At 41.0% G+C, this 22,592-nt stretch overlaps 1 protein-coding gene across 3 annotated transcripts in view; it reads left to right on the top strand.

The window, feature by feature from the left end:
* Il17rd (interleukin 17 receptor D) overlaps positions 1 to 22,592 on the top strand; it is an 80,713-nt gene that overhangs the window by 45,553 nt on the left and 12,568 nt on the right. For 2 of the 3 annotated variants that reach the window (XM_048355779.1, XM_048355778.1), the window contains exons 3-8: positions 4,750 to 4,875; positions 8,119 to 8,237; positions 8,729 to 8,849; positions 12,038 to 12,082; positions 12,173 to 12,324; positions 19,277 to 19,342. In XM_048355779.1, the coding sequence (XP_048211736.1) occupies positions 4,750 to 4,875; positions 8,119 to 8,237; positions 8,729 to 8,849; positions 12,038 to 12,082; positions 12,173 to 12,324; positions 19,277 to 19,342 (629 nt within the window). The remainder of the gene's footprint in view (positions 1 to 4,749; positions 4,876 to 8,118; positions 8,238 to 8,728; positions 8,850 to 12,037; positions 12,083 to 12,172; positions 12,325 to 19,276; positions 19,343 to 22,592) is intronic. The other variant, XM_048355780.1, reaches the window with a different exon arrangement.

Raw genomic sequence — 22,592 nt, 5'->3', positions numbered from 1 at the left:
TTGAGCCACAGCACCACTTCTAGCTGTTTTCTGTATATGTGGTGCTGGGGGATTGAACCTAGGGCTTCATGTATACGAGGCAAGCACTCTTGCCACTAGGCCATATCCCCAGTCTGAAAGTTAACTTCTAATATATACTTTGGTCCTGGCAGATTATGGATATTACATTCAAGAATTCAGAATTTTCCAGTTAACTGCAAATAAGCATTTGCCTCTAATTTAATATAGGTTTTGTGAAAAGATATCTAAACATGTAAAACTTAAAAATATCGTATTGTCTTCGTTGTACTAAATTTTTGTCCATGTGCCAATGCCTGCCTACTAGTCATTACTTTCTTCTTAACTCTTCACCATTCGATTATAATTTAATTCACAGCTTGTATTGACTCCTGGGATATGTGAAACTCAGTTGCATTTTGGTAAAACATCACTTGCATAAAATTTTTTGTAACCAAAATCCAAAACGTTGGACTTAATAACAGGATACAGGCAATATAAAAACATACCTGGCATTTTCCATCGAAAAAGATAGTTCTCTCTTTCATAAGGAAGTTCTTGTTATTGTTCATTTGATTGCTCACTAGTTCTGTTTTAAATAACTAGGAACCAATTACCAAGTTTTCACTAAAATTACTGAACTATAAAAAACAAAACGTGTGTGTGTGTGTGTGTGTGTGTGTGTGTGTGTGTGTATGTGTCTATCTGTCTGTGTGTCTATGCTGGTCCTGGGGTTTGAACTCAGAGCCTGGTCACTGTCCCTGAGCTTTTCTCCTCAAGGCTGGTGCTCAACCACTTAAGCCACAGCTCCACTTCTGGCTTTTTTGGTAGTTAATGGAGGTAGCAGTCTCCTGGATGGGCTTTATTGCCTGGCTGGCTTAGTGATCCTCAGAGTCTGCCTCCTGAGTATAGGTTATAGGTGTAAGCCACCAATGCCAACTCTAAAAATCTTTTTGTTGTTTTTAGCCCAGGCTGGCCTTGAACCCTCTCCTACCGCAGCCTCTGGAGTGTTGGTATTATAGTGTGAACCACCGACCTGATTTTTCTATTTGTCATTTAATGGTATGAAGAAAGATGTCTTTCCATTAAGTAATGAATGAATTTCACAAATCTCCTTGCCTCTCATGACCAGCATATCACATTTCTCCTTTAGGCTCTTGAGGGGGTATGCCTAAGTAAGTTATAGTACATTTTTTAAGTGCATAATTGTATTCATAGAAACCCAAAGAGTGTTACTTTTGACATTAGAAATGAACAAAGATTAAAACATCCAATGATTCAGTTCTGTTTATGCATCTTTGTAGAGCTATGTCTATTTTCTCTTACATTATAAGTAGGATCTTGCCTTTTTCTTTATTGTGAAACTAATCTCAACTGGAGTTTTTGCAGACTGAGTGCAGACAGAGCTTCTACTAGTAGTAACAATATACTCTGTGCAAATGGACAGTTGTGGGACCCTCAGAAGATTCCCTGGATCAGTCAGCAGTAGGGTCTTAAGACCCCTAGTCGATCCCCTATGACAGTAATTCCCTTATTTGTGCAATGTGAACATTAAACGAAATGGTGACATTTTTCTTCATAACTTAAGTTATGAAGTCATAATTTTTGCAGTCAGAATATACAAGGTGAGCTGGAAGCCCAGTGGCTCACACCTATAATCCTAGCTACTGAGGAGGCTGAGATCTGAGGATCATGGTTCAAAGCTGGCCCAGGGAGGAAACTCCATGAGATTTTTTATTTTTTTTGGCCAGTCCTGGGGCTTGGACTCAGGGCTTGAGCACTGTCCCTGGCTTCTTCTTGCTCAAGGCTAGCACTCTGCCACTTGAGCCACAGCGCCACTTCTGGCCATTTTCTGTATATGTGGTGCTGGGGAATCAAACCCAGGGCCTCATGTATACGAGGCAAGCACTCTTGCCACTAGGCCATATCCCCAGCCCCTCCATGAGGATTTTTATCTTGAAGTTGACCATCAAAAAATCTGGAAGTGACACTGTGACTAAAAGTGGTAGTGCACTAGCCTTGAGCTGAAGAGCTCAGGAACAGTGCCTAAGACCAGAGTTTATAGCCTCACCACTGACTCCTCCCCCTAAAAAGTAATTTTTTTAAAAAAAGAAAATAGAAGGTGATTGCAATTTTAATCAGAAGTAGAATTTGGTTTCATTATTAACATTCTTTCAGTTGAAGGATGTAAGTATAACCTTTCAAAGTCAAGCTTTTGTACATCAACTTGGCTTTTTCCTCAGGGTGACTCTACTTCTGAGCCACAACCATCTTTTTTTTTTTTCCTTCTGGCTAATAGGAAGTAGAATATTGCAGACTTTTTTTTTTTTTGCTAGCGCTGGTTTCAAACTTTGATGTTCAAATCTCAGCCTTCTGAGTAGCTAGGATTATAGGTTAGATCCATAAGTACCCACCTGGTAATATGACTGTTTTTAAACTTGGTTGGTGTTTAGGGAAGGGAGTGTGTATAATGTGGTTAGGCCACAAATCAGGACACAAGGAAGTGGGGGTGTTGGAGTTAAAAGTGGGGTGCAGGCAGGCACCTGTGGCTCATATCTGTAATCATAGCAACTCAGGAGGCTGAGATATGAGGATCATGGTTCAAAGCCAGCCAAGGTAGGAAAGTATATGAGATTCTTATCTCAAATTAACTACCCAAAAGCTGGAGCTATGGCTCAAGTGGTAGAGTGCTAGTTGTGAGCAAAGAAAGCTCAAGAACAGTGCCCAGGCCCTGAGTTTAGGCTCTAGAACTGACACACATGTGTGCATGCACCGCCCACCCCCCCTAAATTGAGGGTGCAATCTAGCATATAGGTGCTATGCTTCAATAAGGAAAAATAAAAAGGAATTTTATGCACATGCTAAACGGTTTAGAAAAGGGGATCAGTTAGGCTTTTTTGTCGTCCAATCCTGGGGCTTGGACTCAGGGCCTGAGCACTGTCCTTGGCTTCTTTTTGCTCAAGGCTAACACTCTACCACTTGAGCCACAGCACCCCTTCTGGCCTTTTCTATATATGTGGTGCTGAGGAATCGAACCCAAGGTTTCATGTATGCGAGGCAGGTACTCTACCGCTAGTCCATATTCCTAGCCCTCAGTTAGAATGTTGATTACATAGTTACCTGCATGTGGTAATAGAGGTGGATGACTTTTACATTGTTTTGATCTTATATTTCTTTGCATTTTTTCCAATGGACATTTTAGATGTAAATATGAAGTTTGCAGCTTACTTGCTGAGTCTCTTTGAAATGTGCTAGAAATTTTTCACTCCTAAACGCCCACCTTGCTTCAGTGGCGTACCATGCAGATTTGGACCTTTGGCATGAAGTCCTTTTTTTTTTTTTTTGGTCAGTCCTGGGGCTTGGATTCTGGACCTATCCAGAATCCACTGTCGGGCTGGGAATATGGCCTAGTGGCCAGAGTGCTTGCCTCCTACACATGAGTCTCTCGGTTCGATTCCCCAGCACCACATATATGGAAAACGGCCAGAAGGGGCACTGTGGCTCAGGTGGCAGAGTGCTAGCCTTGCCGGAAGAAGTCAGGGACAGTGCTCAGGCCCTGAGTCCAAGGCCCAGGACTGGCCAAAAAAACCCAGAAAACAAAACAAAACAAAAAAACAAAAACAGAATCCATTGTCCCTGGCTTCTTTTTGCTCAAGACTGGCACTCTGCCACTTGAGCCACACCACCCCTTCTGGCCATTTTATATATATATGGTGCTGGGGAATTGAACCCTGGGCTTCATGTATGTGAGGCAAGCACTCTTGCCACTAGGCCATATTCCCAGCCCTGTCCTGAAATTTAACTGGAGGAGGGTAGGTGATGGTAATGGTACTCTAAATAATTAATCACTCTGCTGCATATTTGTGTGTGTTTGTGTATGTGTGAGAGAAACAGAGAGAGAACAGAACAGACACACAGAGAGAGAGAGAGAGAGTGAGAGAGTGAGAGTGTGTGTACTGGGACTTAAACTCAGGACCTCACACTCCCTTGACTTTTTACATTCAAAGTTGTCCCTCTACCATTTGAGCCATGCCTCCACTTTTTTTTTTGCCAGTCTTGGGGATTAAACTGAGGGCCTAAGCACTGTTAATGAGCTTCTTTCACTCAAGGCTAGCCCTCTACCACTTGAGCCACAGTGCCACTTGTGGCTTTTTCTGTTTATGTGGTTCTGAGGAATCAAACCCAGGTTTTCATGCATGCTAGGCAAACTCTGTCACTATGCCACATTCCTGGCCCCTGCCTCCACTTTTTGGAAATGAAATTCTCATGAACTTTTATACCCAGGCTGGCTTTGAAGCGTGGCTCTCAGATCACAGCCTTCTGCTTAGCTAGGATTACAGATGTGAACCACCAGTGCCCTACTATGCTTCATCTTATATTTTCCTAAACCATAGTCAACCTTTAATGTCATATTTGGTGCTTTACAGGCACATTTTTTGTTGTTGTTGTTGTTGGTCATGGAGCTTGAACTTGGAGACTGGGTGCTGTCTTGAGGCTAGTGCTCTACCACTTTGAACTACAATGCACATCGCGTTTTCTGGCTGTTAACTGGAGATAGAGTCTCATGAGCACTCTTGCCTCGGCTGGCTTTGAACCGCGATCCTCATATCTCAGGCTCCTGAGTAGCTAGGATTACAGGTGTGAGCCACCAGTACCCAGTAGGCAAGTATTGTTAAATAACATGTTCTGTGTAATTTGGTAAGATGAAATTGAAATAAAAATTTAACTGTTCTCATTTTCCCACTTCCTCAGACTGTACCACCTATATGAGTCCAGTGGGGAAGCATGTGATTGCTGATGCCCAGAACATCACAATTAGCCAGTACGCTTGCCACGACCAAGTGGCAGTCACCATTCTTTGGTCCCCAGGGGCTCTAGGTAAGTGGTAAGTCAGCTCCACTGTGGTGAGCTGGGCTGTGTGTAGGCCACTTAGGCAGGCACGTCTTGATGAGCAAAAGCTAACATTGGGTTGTACTCACTTGCTAGACAGATACATAGCTTGAGTTTATACTCTGTGATACTTCTTGTGTTTCCTTGATTGTGATTGAGAGCTGGGTTTGATAAATAATGGTGTGTGATTCATAGCACTGGGGCCTTGGCTTCTGTATAACTAGAGGGGAGGTAGGTGGCAGTGCCAGGAGAGCTCGTGTCCCATCTCAGAACATAAATGTCTTTGGCAGCCAGGAAGTCTCTGTGGCTACAAGGACATGTGGACCCAGCATCGGCACATTTTATAATTTCTCAGGAAAATTCTGGTTTTCATGAGAACCCATGGGATCAATTAATTTTTAATGTTGGCCACAAATTGAAATTTTATTTATGTTGTGCATTTCCATCTCCAAATCAAGAAAACAGAAATAAACACATCTTAACCTAGCAGGATTTTACTTGACTAAATTTTTCTTCTTGAGTAAATTGCTGATACCTAGAAGAAAAGATTGTTCAATCAGGCCTGGGTTTTCCAAGAATTGGCCTTTTATGTTTCTGTTTTTGAGGGTGCAGGTCTCATTATGTAGCCGAGTTGGCTATGAACCTATAATCCTTCTATTATTGATATGTTCTACCATACCTGGCTTGAATCGACCTCTTCAAGGCACTTAGAGACAAGCCTTCTGGAGTCCAAGCTGCTGCTTTGTTCATTGTGAGGTGAAGAGGTGCCTGCCTCATGGTCCATTGAGAGCTATCAGAGGAAAGTAGTTACTGTAACTATCAGAACTTGGGTTTCAGACCTGTACCTCTGACTTGCCACTGATCATAGATGTTTTCAAGCCCTGGCCAGAGGGAAGTAAAATAAAGCCTAGACTTCTTCATTTGAACAGGAATAATCTCAGAAGAACTAGATTGAGGTTAGGAGCCATCATTGGCTCTATTTACCTGACTACATAAATACGTTTGGGTATACTCCCTGTAGTTTTTTTTAAAAATGTATAATTTTAACATTTAAAGATTAAAAAAACCAATCTCTGTGGATAAAAGGTTGATCCATGTAGCATTTATGTGGCCAACACTTAACTGGCTAAAGGTTTGTTTAAGGAATTAGAAAGGCAGCTAAGAGCTGGTGATGGAAGACTTACATACGGATGGTGAGGGCAGAAAGCTGTGTTTTTCCTGGGTTATAATTTATGGCTGGAGTAGATTGGTAAGTCCTGTTAGTTTCTATGGGGTTTTATGGGAAACTCCTTGGAAGGTAGGAAAACGTGTGGGTAAAGGGCACTGACAGAGCCAGGTTCCAATCCTGTGTCTGCCATTTTATTCCTTTGTGATCCTGTAGTCAGTTGCTCTAAAACTTAGCTTCTCAATTTGTTTTTACTGGGCCTTGAACTGTGGGCCTGGTACTTTCCCTTAGCTTTTCATTCAAAGCTGCCACTCTACCACTCTAACCACACCTTCCCTTCTAGTTTTTTGTTGGTTAATTGGTAAGAGTTTGTCTGCCTGTGTTGGCCTGGAACCTAGATTCTTAGATCCTTGAGTAGCCTGATTACAAGCTGGTGAGCTAACAGCACCCAGCTTCCTCATCTGTAAATGGGAATAATTGTAACTTCCTTCTGTGCTTGCTAGGAGGAGTCAATGAGCTTAATGATGAGAGAAAGAGAGTGCACACAAGAATGTCCCTTAAGTTGAGACTATTCTGTAAGATTGCCAATTACTATGACTTCGAGGAGTTAATGTCTTTGTGATAGAGGACTTACATTTGCTGCTCCTATCTTTAGCCCCTGATTTAGCTTCTGATTTTTAGGCTGGATTAAAAAAAAATAAGACTAGAACCACACAGGCTCACTGCAGCTGATTAAGTACTTGTGAGGCACATGACTTTTAATCATACCAGTAACCTCCTATAGTTCTGTGAAAATTGTACAAATTCAATAGTAAGGTTTTATTCAGAAGTCGTTTACTCTCCCTTCTTAATCTCAAAAGACAAAAATCTTATGAGATCCAATAAATCAGTTGGTCCAGAGATCTTGTATCTTGTCATCACATGTGAATCTCTGGCCATGGATGTGCTGGCTATCACATCACAGGAAGCTTTATGATTGAAGAATAGCATGGCTTAGTTCCTGTTTACTGTAGAAGTCTATACCCTTAAAATATGAGGCTCTAATTGTGGCTGTGCCTTACACTAGGCACCATGAAATGTGTGCTTTTCATCAAATAATTATAGGATTTGGAGGATACCTTGGAAAAAGATTTCCCTGGCCTTTGCCATCACTAATTTTTCCCACCTGGTTAATTGCATCCTGTGTCATTACTTTTGCCCTAGGAGGGCAAGGGTTGAAAATGTCTCCTTGTCTAGGGCTCAGAAAGAATGTGAAATCGATATCTTGCCAATTGTGGCCAGCTTCAGGGATCTCCAGCTGCAGTTGAACCATTCTAGTCTCCATGGGATACAGAGCCCAGGTGCTGGCTCTTGTGGCCATCAAACCTTAATCATTTTGAAAGTGTCTAGTGGGATTTGCAGTGGGGAAGCTTGTAGCTGGAGGCTGGGCCAGCGCCTTTCAGCAGCACTGTGGGCATCTCAGGACCTCTGAGGGCTTTGTGAAGACCCCACAGGGAAGCCCTTGGGTGTCTGACTTTCAGCATGATGAGAACAAGAACTGCTTGGTAAATCACATTGGCATTCGCCTACACCATTTAACCTGAAACCTAGAAGCCCCTTGAGTGCAGACACACACACTTTGTTGTGAGTTTGCTCAATCACTAAGTGAAACATGCCAAAAAATAGAGAGCCAAAACTTGAAGTTGAAACGTGACATGCAAGCATTTCCTAGTCAATACTGGGAGTTATTCTCAGTTGTTTAGTGACCTAGGAATTATATAGTCTACTGTTATGATCAACTGTTATTCCAGCCTTACAGTATCCCAGAAGCAATGAGTATTTGTGAAATGGCTAGGTAGAGCAGGCACTAATTATATAAGCAGTGGTGAGACAGAGGAAATCACCTGGCATGCCCCAGAAGAATGCTGGGAATGCACTTTACCATTGTGTGAACTCAGACATTCTGAGCACAGTAAGAAGCCCTTTACCTCCCACGTGTGGGTGGAGAGAATGGGAACCTGGGAGGAGGAAATTGAGTTCAGAAGTAATTAGGTCCCCTTTTCATAAAAGCATTCTGCTTTGCCTAGGCATCGAATTCCTAAAAGGATTTCGAGTAATACTGGAAGAGCTGAAGTCTGAAGGAAGACAGTGCCAACAACTGATTCTAAAGGACCCCAAACAGCTGGACAGTAGCTTAAAAAGAACTGTAAGTCACATCCAGACAATGTGCTTCTGAAGACTGCCATTGTTCCTGGGGTCTGAATGGCCCATTGAAAGGCTGACATTGGAGAAGGAGGAGTTGGGGGTCCATTCCTCCACTCCATTGTAGGAGGATGGGAAGGCAACCCTAGAGCTGCTCTCCACTTGCTGGGAAGCTCTTTAGCACCTCTCCGTGGTAAACACAAGTCCTCAGTTACATTCAGGAACCATCTTGGAAGATGTCTATGCTCTGAAGTGTTATGTGGGCTTATCCTTCTCTCCCCCCCCAGTCTGAGCTTTAATACGAACAAGCCATGGCTTCCTTGCTTGCCAAAGGTCAGACAGAGTTGGGGATCAGAGTTGGGTATCCAAGCCCAAACTTGTCCAGGAAATAGTGACTTAGTGATTCCCCTTGGGTTTTGATGGCTGGTGACAGGCTGTAAGTGGAAGGGTGGGTGGTATCTTCATAATACCATATATGTTTTTGTTCCTTTTTAGAGAATGGAATCTCAACCTTTTCTCAACATGAAATTTGAAACAGATTACTTTGTAAAGATTGTCCCTTTCCCTTCTATCAAAAATGAAAGTAATTACCACCCCTTCTTCTTCAGGACCCGAGGTAAGTGTACATTTTCCTGCCTGGTAGCTGTGAGGAGTTTCAATGATTCCTCAGCACAAACATGTCCAAGAGCCCACCAGATACTGGCATTGAAATAGCAGGGCAAAAAGAAAACATTTAGAAAAGACATCTAGAAATGTATTTTTGCCAGGTGCCAATGGCCCATGCCTGTAATACTAGCTACTCAGGAGGCTGAGATCTGAATGTGGTTTGAAGCCAGCCTGGGCAGGAAAGTCTTATGCTCCAATCAATCCAGAAACCTGGAAATGGCACTGTGGCTCAAAGTTGACAAAAAAGCTAAGGGATGGCACCTAGGCCCTGAGTTCAAGACCCATGACTGACCCCACCCCCGCCGTGTGTGTGTGTGTGTGTGTGTGTGTGTGTGTGTGTGTGTGTGTGTGTGTGTGTGTATGTATACCACTTAAGCCATTGCCCCAATTCTGGCTTTTTCTGTTTACATGATACTGAGGAATTGAACCCAGGGCTTTGTGCATGCTAGGCAAGCCTTCTACCACTAAGCCACATTCCCAGCTCTAAAAATATATTTTTAAAAACTAGGGTTAGGCCCTATTAACCTAACCAGAGACACCCACCCTCTTGGTTTGTTCTAGACCAGAACTGACAGTTAATCTTTTTGAGGATACTGTGACCACCATTAAGGCAGTCAGGTACCAAAACAGTGTGATTTTTGTGGGCTGGAGGTATGGCTAACAGGTAAAACATGCTTACCGAGCATGTAAAAGGCAAATGTGATATTTTTTAATTAAATTTTATTGACAAGGTGTTGTGCAAAGGGGGTACAGTTACGTAATAAGGCAGTGAATACTTTTTTTTTTTTGCCAGTCCTGTGGCTTGGACTCAGGGCCTGAGCACTGTCCCTGGCTTCTTTTTGCTCAAGGTTAGCACTCTGCCACTTCAGCCACAGCGCCACTTCTGGCTGTTTACTGTATATGTGGTGCTGGGGAGTTGAACCCAGGGCTTCATGACAAGAGCTCTTGCCACTAGGCCATATCCCAGCCTCAGTGAATACATTTGTTGTGATATCTTACACCGTCATTTTTCTTTCCCTTCCCTAGATCAGGTAGGCATATATACAATATCCAGTGTACCAAAATCATATACAGTAACCACGTAGGGTATGCCACAGGAAATTTACCTAGAACTTTAAAGATAACGTCAACAGTATAATCCTCCTGTGTCCTTCTATTGGAGTTGTTTTTGCTTATCCTCATCTTGTATTATCATGTGTACATAGCTGTTGAGCTATTGTGATTCAGTGATAGGACCTTTTTATGTTTAGTAGTTGTTTGGTTTTAGATATATAGTGTAAAGTAACTGACCCAAACATGTGGAAATACCATTTGAAAAGAAGTTTGTTTGTTGATTTTTTAAAATGTAGGAAAACACAAACCAAATGTGAATTTTAAAAACACAGGAATAAAAAGTATAAGTGGCTGATCACTGGTGGCTTATGCCTGTGGTCTTAGCTACTAAGGAGGCTGAGATCTGAGGATCAAGGTTCAAGGCCAGCGCAGGCAGAAAAGTCCTTGAGACTTATCTGCAATTAACCAGTAAAAACCCCAGAGTGGGGCTGTGGGGTTATGGTTTAAGTGGCGCAGCACCATCCTTGAGAAAATAAGCTAAGGGACAATCCCCAACACTGAGGTCAAGCCCCAGTGTGTACACACACACACACACACACACACACACACACACAGCCCAAGCCCATGACACACACACACACACACACACACAGCCCAAGCCCATGACACACACACACACACACACACACACACACACACACACAGCCCAAGCCCATGAGACTCTTCAGTTAACTACCAGAAAACCGGCAGTGGCACTGTGGCTCAAAGCAGTGGAGCATGATCAAAGCAGTGGAGCATGAATCTTCAGCTGACTCGGGAGCTCGGGGATAGTGCCGAGCTATAGTGCCGAGGCTGGGAGTTCAAGCCCCATGATCAAAAAAAAAAAAAGTAGATAAAAAAATTTAAGGAGTATTCCCAAGATGTTCTCTTTCTAGAAAGATGTAACATGATTGTACCAAGCTCTGTTATTCTTCCAAATTCTACTATAGTTTATCTCTATAACAACTTTCTGAGGAAAGAATCCTCTCTATAAGTGTGTGATGGGCGTATGTATGAGAAACAGGAAGAGAAAGCCTAGAGCTGGGATTTGAACCCTAAAGTCTAGCTGTAGAGTCCATATTCCAAATAACAAGCCATGCTGGGTTCCAGTAGCTCACCTTTCCCAGCTGTACTATACATGTTGTCTCCTTAATCTTCTAGACCTACTGCTTTCAAACTTGGTATCCAGTCACCCTGAAACCTGCAGTAGTACCTCCTGCTTCCTGATAAGTCTTTCTGACTGACAATCCAAGGATAGTCAGCTGACAGTCCATTTGAAATTCCCTCTGTGATCTTGTTATAGTCCTTTTCTGTTAGATTTTTGGTTTTCACTACAGCTAAAGCAACATTTCCCTTTTTAGAATTCTTTTTTACTTTGTGCCAATAATGGGGCTTGAATTCAGGGCAGGGACTTAGCTTTCTTACTCAAGAATGGTGTTCTACCACTTGAGCCACAGGTTCACTTTTGGCTTTTTGCTGGTTTAATTTGAGATAAGAATCTCATAGACCTCCTACCTGGACTAGCTTTAAAACAGTCCTCAGATCTCAGCCTCCTGACTAGCTAGGATTACAGATATGCACCATCAGTGCCTAGCTAGAAATTTATATTAGATTACTCTCAAGGTTAAAACAATCTCCTGGAGTTACTAGAGCCACTCCAAAATGCTTTTGTGCTAAGACAGCTAAAACAGACCCTCTGCTCGATAGAATCATGAACAGTTTCACTGCCCTAGGCCTGCAGCCTTGAGACTATGTAATGCCTGACAAGCTTTTAAAAGTGACTTTACATTGTTTCCATTCATGTGGTATAAACTACACTGCGTTAATATTTTTATATTAGACTATTTAAATTTTCATGAGATAGAACTGCACTGTGGTGAAAATCATTATTGGATTTTTATATATATATATGTGTATATATATATATATATATATAGTACCTTTGACAGCAGTACCATGTACCATACAGTTATATTTTATTAAATTGTTGGATAGAGATAATGTTAAATTGTTCTAAATTAAAAAAATTTCTGTCTCTTTTATTAGCCTGTGAGCTGTTGTTACAACCAGACAACCTGGCCTGTAAACCCTGTAAGTAGGCTGTTCTTATTTGTGTTGTCCTTGTACTGGTGGCCTGTCTGGGTTGCCTCTGGGCTGACTCTTGAGTCCTCCTCCTCCTAGTCTGGAAGCCTCGGAACCTGAACATCACCCAGTATGGTTCAGATATGCAGGTGTCCTTTGACCATGCTCCACACAGCTTCGGCTTTCATTTCTTCTACCTTCATTACAAGCTCAAGCATGAAGGACCTTTCAGGAGAAAGGCGTGTAAGCAGGTGAGCAGATGTAAAATGGATGTAAGGAAAATGGCCCTTTGGCCCTGGAATCTGAGTGGCACAGTATGAACTGTTGGCTCTGACGGTCAGTAGGTATTGAACAATGGTTATTGCTGGGTATATCTCTTTTACTGTTGTCCTGTTGTCCCTTCCTTGCTGGTTATATCTTCCTCAGCTGTTCTGCTGGTATGGTAGCGTGGAAAATACTAATGAATCAAATGAAATAACTATTTCTTTTTTTTTTTTTTTTTTGTATGTGTGTGATTTGTGGGTTTTGTCTGTTTTTTTGTTTGATACTGGGGTTTGAACTCTGGGCCTAACACTTGGCAAGTATTGTATCACTTAAGCCACTTCTCCAACCCTATTTGTTGTGGTTGTCTTATTTTCTGCACTACCAATGCTGACCTGTTATATGTGTTAACCATTCATCAGGTCTCACTGTGTGGCATATATTAGGCTTTCTTTTCCCTGAGTCCTTACCAGTCCATGAAACAAAGACTACTGTCACACTGTCACTGCCATCTTTCTCTACAGATGCGAAATCTCAGAATCAGGGAAGTCACTTGACTTGTTCAAGGTCATACAGAAACACCACTAATCGAGCCACAAGCAATTTATATACCGTACCATTGGTTTTTTTACCATAGACCAAGTTTAAATAGAAACTCAGCCATCAGAATCTGCAACGAAAGATGATCCGAGGAGTAGGAATGTTTTGTGGAAGTACATAAGATGAGCACACCACTCCCTGCAAGTACCAAGAGAGGGTTTTGTTGTTGCTTTTCAGTTTTCTTTATTGTTGTGTTAGAGTTGATATACAGTGGGGTTATCTTTACATGCATCCCAAAATAAGTTCATTTCCTATTGCATAGTGTCATCTATCTTCTCATTCTCTATCAACCCCTCTCTCCCCTCTCTACCTGAGTTGCATAGTCCACTTTCATCAGAGTCCGGGCCAGCCATTGAGCTCCACTGCTGCACCTTTCCACTCTTTTTTCTCTGATTCTGTGCCCTCCCCCAACCCTTCCTCAGTTGTGCACGTGAATATACTGTATTCAAGGTAAGGAATGCAGAGTCAACAACAACAAAAATATCAAATTAAGAAAAAAGTCCTTTGCTTCCATATCTTTGGAGTTTGTTTTAGTATGTATGTTATTTTATATACATATAAGGAGGTGCTTGGGTATTGCACCTTTGTGATTCTCTCCTCAGATTAGCCTTTTTGGTCCCACTGAATGTGGGTATCTAGCATTCTGTGTGCTTTGTCATATCACAGTGCCTTTCAGACCTAATTTCTTCATATCAGGGGCAACATGAGCCATTTGTCTCTATGATCTTGGCTTACCTCACTTCACATGATTTGTTCTAGTTCCATCCATTTCCCTAGAAATGACAATATTTCATTCTTTATAAAAAAATGGCTGTGTAAAATTCCATTGTATGTTGGTACTCTTACCTATTGTGAGGCATCTAGGTTGTTTCCCTATCTTAGCTACTGTGAATAGTGCAGCATTGAACATGGATGTACAGGTGTCCTTATATCCTGACTTGTGATGCTCAAGATAAATACCAAGGAATGATATGCCTGGGTTGTAGGAAAGGTCTATGTTGAGTGTTTTGAGGAACCTCCCAACTGCTTTCCCTAGTGGTTATACTAGCTTATATTTCCACCAGCTGTGAAGTGGGGTTCTATTTTCCCCACATCCCTGCCAGCATTTGTTGTTGTTAGAATTCAAAATCTTGGACAATATAGCTGGAATAAGATGGTATCTTAGTATTGTTTTGATATGCATTTCCTTTATGGCCAGGGATGATGTGAATTTATTTCTTCTTGTGTTTCTTTGACATTCTCACATCTTCTTTTGAGAAGTCTCTTCTTAACTCCCTTTCCCACTTAGTAATTGGTTTACTAGGCTTGGGAGGGGTTAGTTTCTTTAGCTCCTTGTATATATTGAATATTTGGCCTTTGTCTGATGTATTTCTGGTAAAGATCTTTTCCCAGTTGGTTGGCTGTCTTTCTAGTTTAGTAACCATGTCCTTAGCTGTGCAGAAACTTTTTATTTTAATGTAGTCCCACTTGTCAAGTCTCTCCTATCTATTGTGCCCCTGGGACTCTAATCAGGAAGTTCTTGCCTGTATCTATAAGTTCTGATGCCTCTCTTGCAGTCCTATCATTTGGGTCTGATGTTGAGATCTTTGATCCACTTTGAGTTGATGTGTTAGTGCATGGTGACAAGCAGGGATTATTCACTTTTAGTTTGCTGCATATGGATGTCCATGTTTCCCAATACCAGTTGAATAGGCTATGGTTTTTCCACTGTATATCTTGCGCCTTTGTAGAGCATCAGATGAATGTTAGTATGTGGTTTTATTTCTGAGTCTTCTAATCTGTTCCATTGGTCTTTGGGTTTATTTTTGTGAATGGATGTTGTAGTTGTTAAAGGCTTTTTGTGCATCTATTTGGGTTGATCATGTTGTGTTTGTCCTTGTCTCTGTTGACTTGGTGAATTACATTTATTGATTAGTGTATGTTAAACCAGCCTTGCATCTGTGGGATGAAGCCTACTTGATCATAATGTATGATTTTTAAAATTTGTTTCTGAATTCTGTTAGTAATATTTTATTGAAGAACTTTGTATCTGTGTTTATCAGAGAAATTGGCCTGCAGTTTTCTTTGTTTTGTTGGATCCTTGTTTGGGGATGAGTATGATATTGTCTACATAGAATTAGTTTGGATTGCTCCCTCTACTTCTATTTCATGGAAAAGCTTGAGGAGTATTGGTGTTAGTTCATTTTTAAAAGTCTTACAGAATTCAGTGGTGAATCCATCTGGACCTGGGATTTTCCTTGTTGGAAGACTTCTGATTATTTTCTTTATCTCCTTGCATGTTATTGGCTTGTTTAGCTGGCTTACATCTTCTTGGTTCAGTTTAGGAAGTTTGTATATTTCTAAAAATTCATCCGTTTCTGCCAGGTTTTCCTTCGTTAGTGAGTATTGGTTTTGACAATAGTCTTTTACAATCATTTGTATTTCTCAGATGTTGTAATATTTCCTGTGACATCTCTGATCTTGGTGATTTGAATTTCCTCTCTTCTTTTTGGTCATCTCAAAAGTGGTCTGTCAATTGTATTAATTTTTTTTTCAAAAGAAACAGCTTTCTGTTTAATTGATTTTATATATCCTTTTTTAGTTTCTATTTTGTTGATTTCTGCCCTACTCTTTGCTATATCTCTATTAGTTTTAGATTTGATTTTCCTTGTTTTTCTAGCCATTTTAATTGTGTCATGAGGTTATTTACCTGAGTCATTTTTGTTTTATTTTCTTTATGTGTGTGCAGATATGAACTTTCCTCTCAACAGTGTTTTTGTGATGTGTTTTCATTTTCTTGGAATTGAAGAACTTTCTAATTTCTTCTGTGATCCAGGGGTTATTCAGTAGTGTGTTATTCAACCTCTATATATTTGAGTGCTTTCTGCAGTATGTTTTGTTGTTGAGAACTAGTTTGATTCCACTGTGACCAGATAGGATGCAACAGATTATGCCAATCCTCTTGTATTTGCTTAGGTTCTTTGTGTGTTCTATGATATGGTCAGTTTTGGAAAATGTTCCGTGGGATGATGACAAGAATGTGAATTGGGTCATTGTTGGGTGGAATACTCTGTAGATGTCTCTTAAGTCCATTTGGGTTATGGTGTCATTTAGTTCAGAGGCTTCTTTGCTTATCTTTTGTTTGGTTGACTGGTCCTTTGGTGATAGCAGAGTATTAAAATCTTCCATTATTATTGTGTTGGGTCTGTTTTGTTCTGTAAGTCCAAAAGTGTTTAACAGATTTAGGTGCTCCATTGTTTGGTGCATAGAATTTGACTACTGTGATTTCCTCTACATTGATCATGCCCATTATTAATATGTAATGACCTTCCTTGCCTCTTCCTACTGATTTTAGTGAAAAGTCTGTTTTTATTAGATATCAATATGGCTATTCCTGCCTTCTTGCAGGGTGCATTTGCATGGAAGATCTTTGTCCATCCCTTCACTTGGAGTTTTTCTCTTTGACTGGGAGGTTCGTCCCTTGGAGACAACAAAAGATGGGTCTTATTTTCTGTTCCAGTCTGCTGTTCTTTTCCAATTGACTGGGGAGTTGAGTCCATTAATGTTTAGGGTTATTATAGAGAGATGAGTCATATTTCTTGCCCTTTTCTTGGTTTCTTGTATTCTTCTTTTCTCTTCCTGTACTTAATAAATTGTTTTTCTAATGATTTTTGCCTGATGTGTTTCCTTGAATTTGATTGTTTTCTCTGGATTGCTGTATTCTTTGTAATGCTGGTTTAGTGTTCATTGATTCTTTTAATTTCTGTTTGTTGTGGAAGGTTGTAGTTTCACTATTAAATGTAAATGATAGCTTCGCTGGGTACACTAGTTGGGTTGGCAGTTGTTGACCCTCAGGGCTTGGATTATACCATTCCAGGCTTTTGTTGAGGGTTTGTATAGAGAGATTTGCAGTGATTCTGATTTTCTTTCCATTGTAATGTATAGCTCCTTCTTTGATTTTGCAGCATTTAAAATCAATTCCTTGCTATTTATGTCTAATGTTTTTACTATGATTTGTATAGAAGTGTTTCTTCATGGATCTTGTCTACTGGGAAATCTATATGCAGGTGAGATTCAGCAGGTGAGATTTTCTCACCCAATTAAAATTGGGGAAGTTCAGGCTGGGAATGGGGCTTAGTGGTAGAGTGAAAGCCCTGGGTTTGATTCCTCAGTGCCACATAAACAGAAAAGGCCAGAAGTGTTTCTGTGGCTCAAGTAGTAGAGTACTGGCCTTGAGCAAAAGAAGCTCAGGGACAGTTCTGGGGTTCTGAGTCTAAGCACTATGACTGGCAAAAAAAAAAAAAAAATAGATTGGGGAAGTTCTCTTTTATTACTTTATTGAATAGGTTTTTCAATGCCTTTAGTTTCATATTCTTTACTCTCATCCATCCCAACTATGCATAAATTTGATTAGCTGAGTCTGCCAATTCTTGGATTTCCTTTTGCTAGGTTCTGAGTGTTTTTTTCCATACCTTTGACTTTTTGTTCTAGCCCCTCTATTTTATCCTCAAAATCTGATATTCTCTTTTCCACTTCACTTATTCTGTTACCTGTGGATTCCATGGTGATTAGTATTGTGAAAATTGAATCTTTTATGCTCCCAAGTTCTTTGTTGAGATCAGTTCTCATAGTCGTAATTTCCTCTTTTCATGATTGATTCTATTTTATTGCCATTTCTCTCTTGGAGTCCTGGGTCCCTGGACAGCAAGCACCTGGGTACATACATGGCTGAAAGGAGCTCTATTCAGTCTGCAGCAGGGGCTGGGAAGGTTGCATTTGGTACTTCGGGGTGGGCATGTGCTTTGGAAGGGGTGGTCTCCCACAGGTACACGAGTTGCATTTGGCGCCTGTTTAGCTCTCTCTCTTCAAGTAGCCAATGCTTGGCCTCCAGAGTGTGCACATGCTTCATGGCTCCACACTGGTGAGTGATCCACCAGCAGCTGGGCACTTAGACCAGTCTGCTGTAGAGGGCTGTGGAGACTAGATTGAGGCCCCTGGATGGGTGTGAGGTTTTGGAATGGGTGGGCTTCTTTGTATGTGTGCAGGATTTTGTCTGTGTTGTTTTCAAGCAGGGCCTGGTGTCCTTGCTGATAGCCAGGGCTGTGTCCTAGCAGTGTCCTAATGCATCCCCCTGCCCCCCAGTGTAAGTTCCAGTGACCTCCTGCTGGAAGCCAACAGGTGTGTGTGTGGGGGTGTGGATGGGCCCTGGCCTCTTTGTCCTCTTCAAGTGTGGTGCCCCTTCTTGGATGCGGGAAGGAGGGGTCAGGGTGAAGTTTTGTGGGTCCCTACCATGCTGAGAGTCCCCAGCAGGGTACTTACTGATCCGGGAATTGGTTGAGGACTGACTGGTGGTGCTGTGGCAAATCTCTGTGTCTGAGTGCTGCAGTCTCACCTTCAGATCCAGTATCCCAGGTGGCCATGGGCTGCTCCCTCTGCCAGGCTACTATCACCACCAGATCACTGAGCTGCCAAGCCTCTGAAAGCTCTGCTGCAGTTGGTTGTGAACTGGCCTGTGGTGACCTGGGAGCTCTTTGGATCTGGGTGTGGTGGTGGCATGCTACTGGTCTCTGTCTTTTTCTGCACTGTCTAGGCTGTGCTGTGGGAGCTTTCTGCATCCGAATCTTGGTACTGCAATCCACTCTCAGTTCTAGAGTCTCAGGCAGCCATCGGGCCACTTATGTGGCAGCTAGTTCGAGATGGGAGGATGGAGGAGGGCTATTTGTGTACAAGTTATGAGGTGTTTTTTTTTTTCCCATTTTCTGCGATTCTCTACTTGTTCATATATTTGTTGTTGCTGATATCTTGGGGAATAGTGAGTGTTAGGACTCCAAATCTCTGTTTGTTTGGTTAGAGGGACAATTCCCTATTGTTTAGCCACCATCTTCTTCCCATCTCCAAGAGAGGTTTTTTTGTTGTTTTTTTTTTTATCATTGTGGCAAAACTCAGTTTCATCTTGCACATTGTGATGTGTGTTAGGTACTGTTGTAACTTTTGCTGGCCCACTGGCTCTCACCTCTATCATCGAACCTCTTAGACCTTCTGAGTCTAAGCCCAAGACTGGCCAAAAAAAAAATTCTGACAAATAAAATACATCCATAGTGATGTTTACCCACTCTTTTGTTAAGTAAAAGTATGTGTCGTCAAATGAAATATTCCTGCTGAAGGCATTACCTGCTAAGCAAAGGAGCCCTGTGTTCTCCAGACCTTTTACCAAAGTGAAGTTCAGATCATGTGTAGCAGATATTTTCTTTCTTGCCTAAGTACATCTTCTGAAAATGCGATCAAAACTTGTCTTCTTGTGCTCTAGGGAAAGAGAAAAACTCTGATGACCTTTATCTTCAAGTGCTTTTTGTTTCTTTGTAGGAACAAAATACAGAGATTACCAGCTGCCTTCTTCAGAACATTTCTCCTGGGGATTATATGATGGAGGTATGTACAAGTGCAAGGAGCCCTATTAGTTCTGTAGCATGAAGTTTGTGAACAATTATTACTATTTTTTTGGTAGTCATATGGGAGTTTGAACTTGGCCTTGCACTTGCTGGCCAGTTATGCTACCAATCATACCACTTAAACCACAAATACCCATCCCTTTGGGCCTTAGCTCTATATCTGTCTGTCTATTTAAATTTTTATTTGCCTAAAGTAGTTACATAGAAAGGGGATTTCATTGTTACATTCCAAATACATGTTTACAATATATTCTAATTCTCTCCTTATCACTCTCCCTTCCCTATTTCCTGAAACAGTTTCAACTGTTTTCCTTGTTTGATTTTCATATCTGCAAACAGGTATTTTGGCTGTATTCATCCTCTTTCAAAATTATTCACCCTCTATTTTTCTTTTTCCTTTTCCCCTTCTCATCTCTCTCAGTTAAATTCAAAGTTCTGTGTTTATTCCTGTATAGTTATGTAAATGTGCCTTTTAGATATATATCCCACAAATATGAGGAAAAATACCTGTTTTGTTGAGAGTGGCTTGCCTCACTCATGTCATGGCTTCTAAGTATATCCAGTTCTCTGCAACTGGCATAATTTCATTGTTCTTTATTTTTCTTATTATGTGATATTCCCATATATATTATATGTTATATATGTATATATATGTGTGTGTGTTTGTATATATATGACATATATTTATTTTCTGTTTGGGTTGCCATCTTCTGAGGCTAAGATTCCTAGAGTATTTTTAGAAATGCTGGTTTAATATAATGAATTCCTTTAGGTTTTGTTTTTCATGAAAGGATTTTTTTTCTTTTATGCTGATCCTGGGGCTTGAAATCAGGGCCTGGCCACTGCCCCTGAGCTTTTTTTCCTCAAAGCTACAGTTTACCACTTGAGCCACAGTTCCACTTTGGCTTATTTTCTTTATTTTTTTTTAATACCTCACTCTTTAACAAATAAAGCAACAAAGAAACCTCACAATTAAATGACACCATACACCAAATGGACTTAACAGAGATATATAGAGTATTTCACCCAGTTGTGGCACAGTATCCATTGTAGCCTTTCTTGGAATGTTCTCCAAAACAGTTCATATCATGACAGTCTAAGCCAATATATGAAAATTGAGATAACTTCTTGTATTCTATCTGACCATAATAGAATTATAGAATTTTAAAAAATATAGAAATGGAGCTGTAGTTCAAGTGGTAGAGCTCCAGCTTTGAGCATAAAACCTCAGGGACAGGGCCCAGGCCCTGAGTTCAAGCCCCACCATTGATACCAAAATAATAAACAAATGAATAATACAATGAAGAAATGGCTTCTGATGCAGTTTTTATTTAAGCAATTGAACTCTTCATTTTCAGAATTTTGGTTTGGTATTTTTCAAAGTTTCTATCTCTTTATAAATTTCCTCTCTCCTATTTGTATTGTCTTTTTAGTTCATTAAGCTGTTGTATTCTCTTGTGTATTTGATATCTCTTGTTTATTCATTTGTCCAGTTCAAATTCTTTTTTAATTTGCCCAGTTTTGTTTTTTTAAAAAAACACCTGTTTCATTTCATTAACTATTCATACTGTTGTACTAAGTCAATGCTCAGACTTTGTTCCTTCAGTCTCAGTTAAGTCCCTAATTGTCATATTATTGGGTTTTTTGTTTTGTTGTTTTTGTTTGTTTGTTTGTTTTGCCCATGAGAGCTCATCTGTTCTTCTTTTTCATTTATTTTTGGCAATGCTGCGTTTTGAAATCAGAGCCTCTCTTTTTAGGCAGGTACTCTACCACTTCAGCCATATCTCCAGCCCTACATTGTTGGCTTTTTGAGGGAGACTTGTTGCTTTATGTGTGAATTTTGTGATCTTTCACTGGGGTTTACTCACTTGGGTCTAAGCTTTTTGAGAGATTTAAAATCTCCTGTATACTTTCAGTTGGTGCTTTCTTGCAGCTTCCTTAAGATGGGTGATGTCTGGGTGGTGGTGTATTGAATAGCAAGGTGGGTTTCAGTTGACAACGTCAGTTTCAGTCAATTTCTGTGCTGAAGACACTGTGTATGGGACTCTTGTGAACCTGGATGAGGATCCTTGGTTTCACAGGCTGTTACAGGTGAGAAACTAAGGCCTTATGTTTATGGTAAGTTCTAATGAACTTCCTGCTTCTACTCTGAGTTTTTTGGGTTTTTTTTTTTGGATGGATATAGGCTCCAAGGTATATCTTCATACTCTGTGAAGCCTTCCTTAATCAAGGTGGTAGCAGAAAAGAGATGGGAAGGATAGCCTTTTGGACTATTGCGAGGTGTTTGGTTGTATAGGGTGGGAAAAAGTATGAGCTAACCTTTGTGGTTTAATGGGAAGGTGGCATGAGATAAGTAGAGAAAAATTTAGTTGATATTGTGTTGGGTTAGGGAGTGTGGGAGGTAAATGGAGAGTTGAGTAGGTGTATACATACACATAAATAAGCCCCTGGCAGCTCCAAAGCTCTAGGAGAAGAGAGGAGAAAAACAGACACACAACAGCCAAAAACAAAACAACAACAACAAAAAAACCTTAAGAAACAAACAAAAAACAAACAAATGATGTTCGGGAAATGTAGTTACCAGGTATGAGTTAAGACTGAGGAGCAGGGGCTGGGAATATGGCCTAGTGGCAAGAGTGCTTGCCTCGTATACATGAAGCCATAGGTTCGATTCCTCAGCACCACATATATAGAAAAGGCCAGAAGTGGTGCTGTGGCTCAAGTCGTAGAGTGCTAGCCTTGAGCAAAAAGAAGGCAGGACAGTGCTCAGGCTCTGAGTTCAGCCCCAGGACTGCCCCCCCCCCAAAAAAAAAAAAAGACTGAGGAGCAGGAGTAGGATTGAGGAAGAATAGAATTCCACTTGAGGGCTGGGGATATGGCCTAGTGGCAAGAGCGCTTGCCTTGTATACATGAAGCCCTGGGTTCAATTCCCCAGCACCACATATATAGAAAACGGCCAGAAGTGGCGCTGTGGCTCAAGTGGCAGAGTGCTAGCCTTGAGCAAAAGGAAGCCAGGGACAGTGCTCAGGCCTGGAGTTCAAGCCCCAGGAATGGCCAAAAAAAAAAAAAAGAATTCCACTTGTGCACATAAAACAGGTATGATTGGGGAGGGGCTATAGGTTATGAAGCTGTGGTTCAAAAGCGAATACTAAAAGACAGGTAATAACATCTGATGGGGGAAAATAGATCTTTGTAGTATGTAATTAAAGAATAAATTGTAATTTGTCTTT

The sequence above is a fragment of the Perognathus longimembris genome, chromosome 10, assembly GCF_023159225.1.
Source record: "Perognathus longimembris pacificus isolate PPM17 chromosome 10, ASM2315922v1, whole genome shotgun sequence".
Lineage (NCBI taxonomy): Eukaryota > Metazoa > Chordata > Mammalia > Rodentia > Heteromyidae > Perognathus > Perognathus longimembris.
Note: the sequence above shows the minus strand (reverse complement) of the source record. Positions and strands in the feature narration are given on the sequence as shown.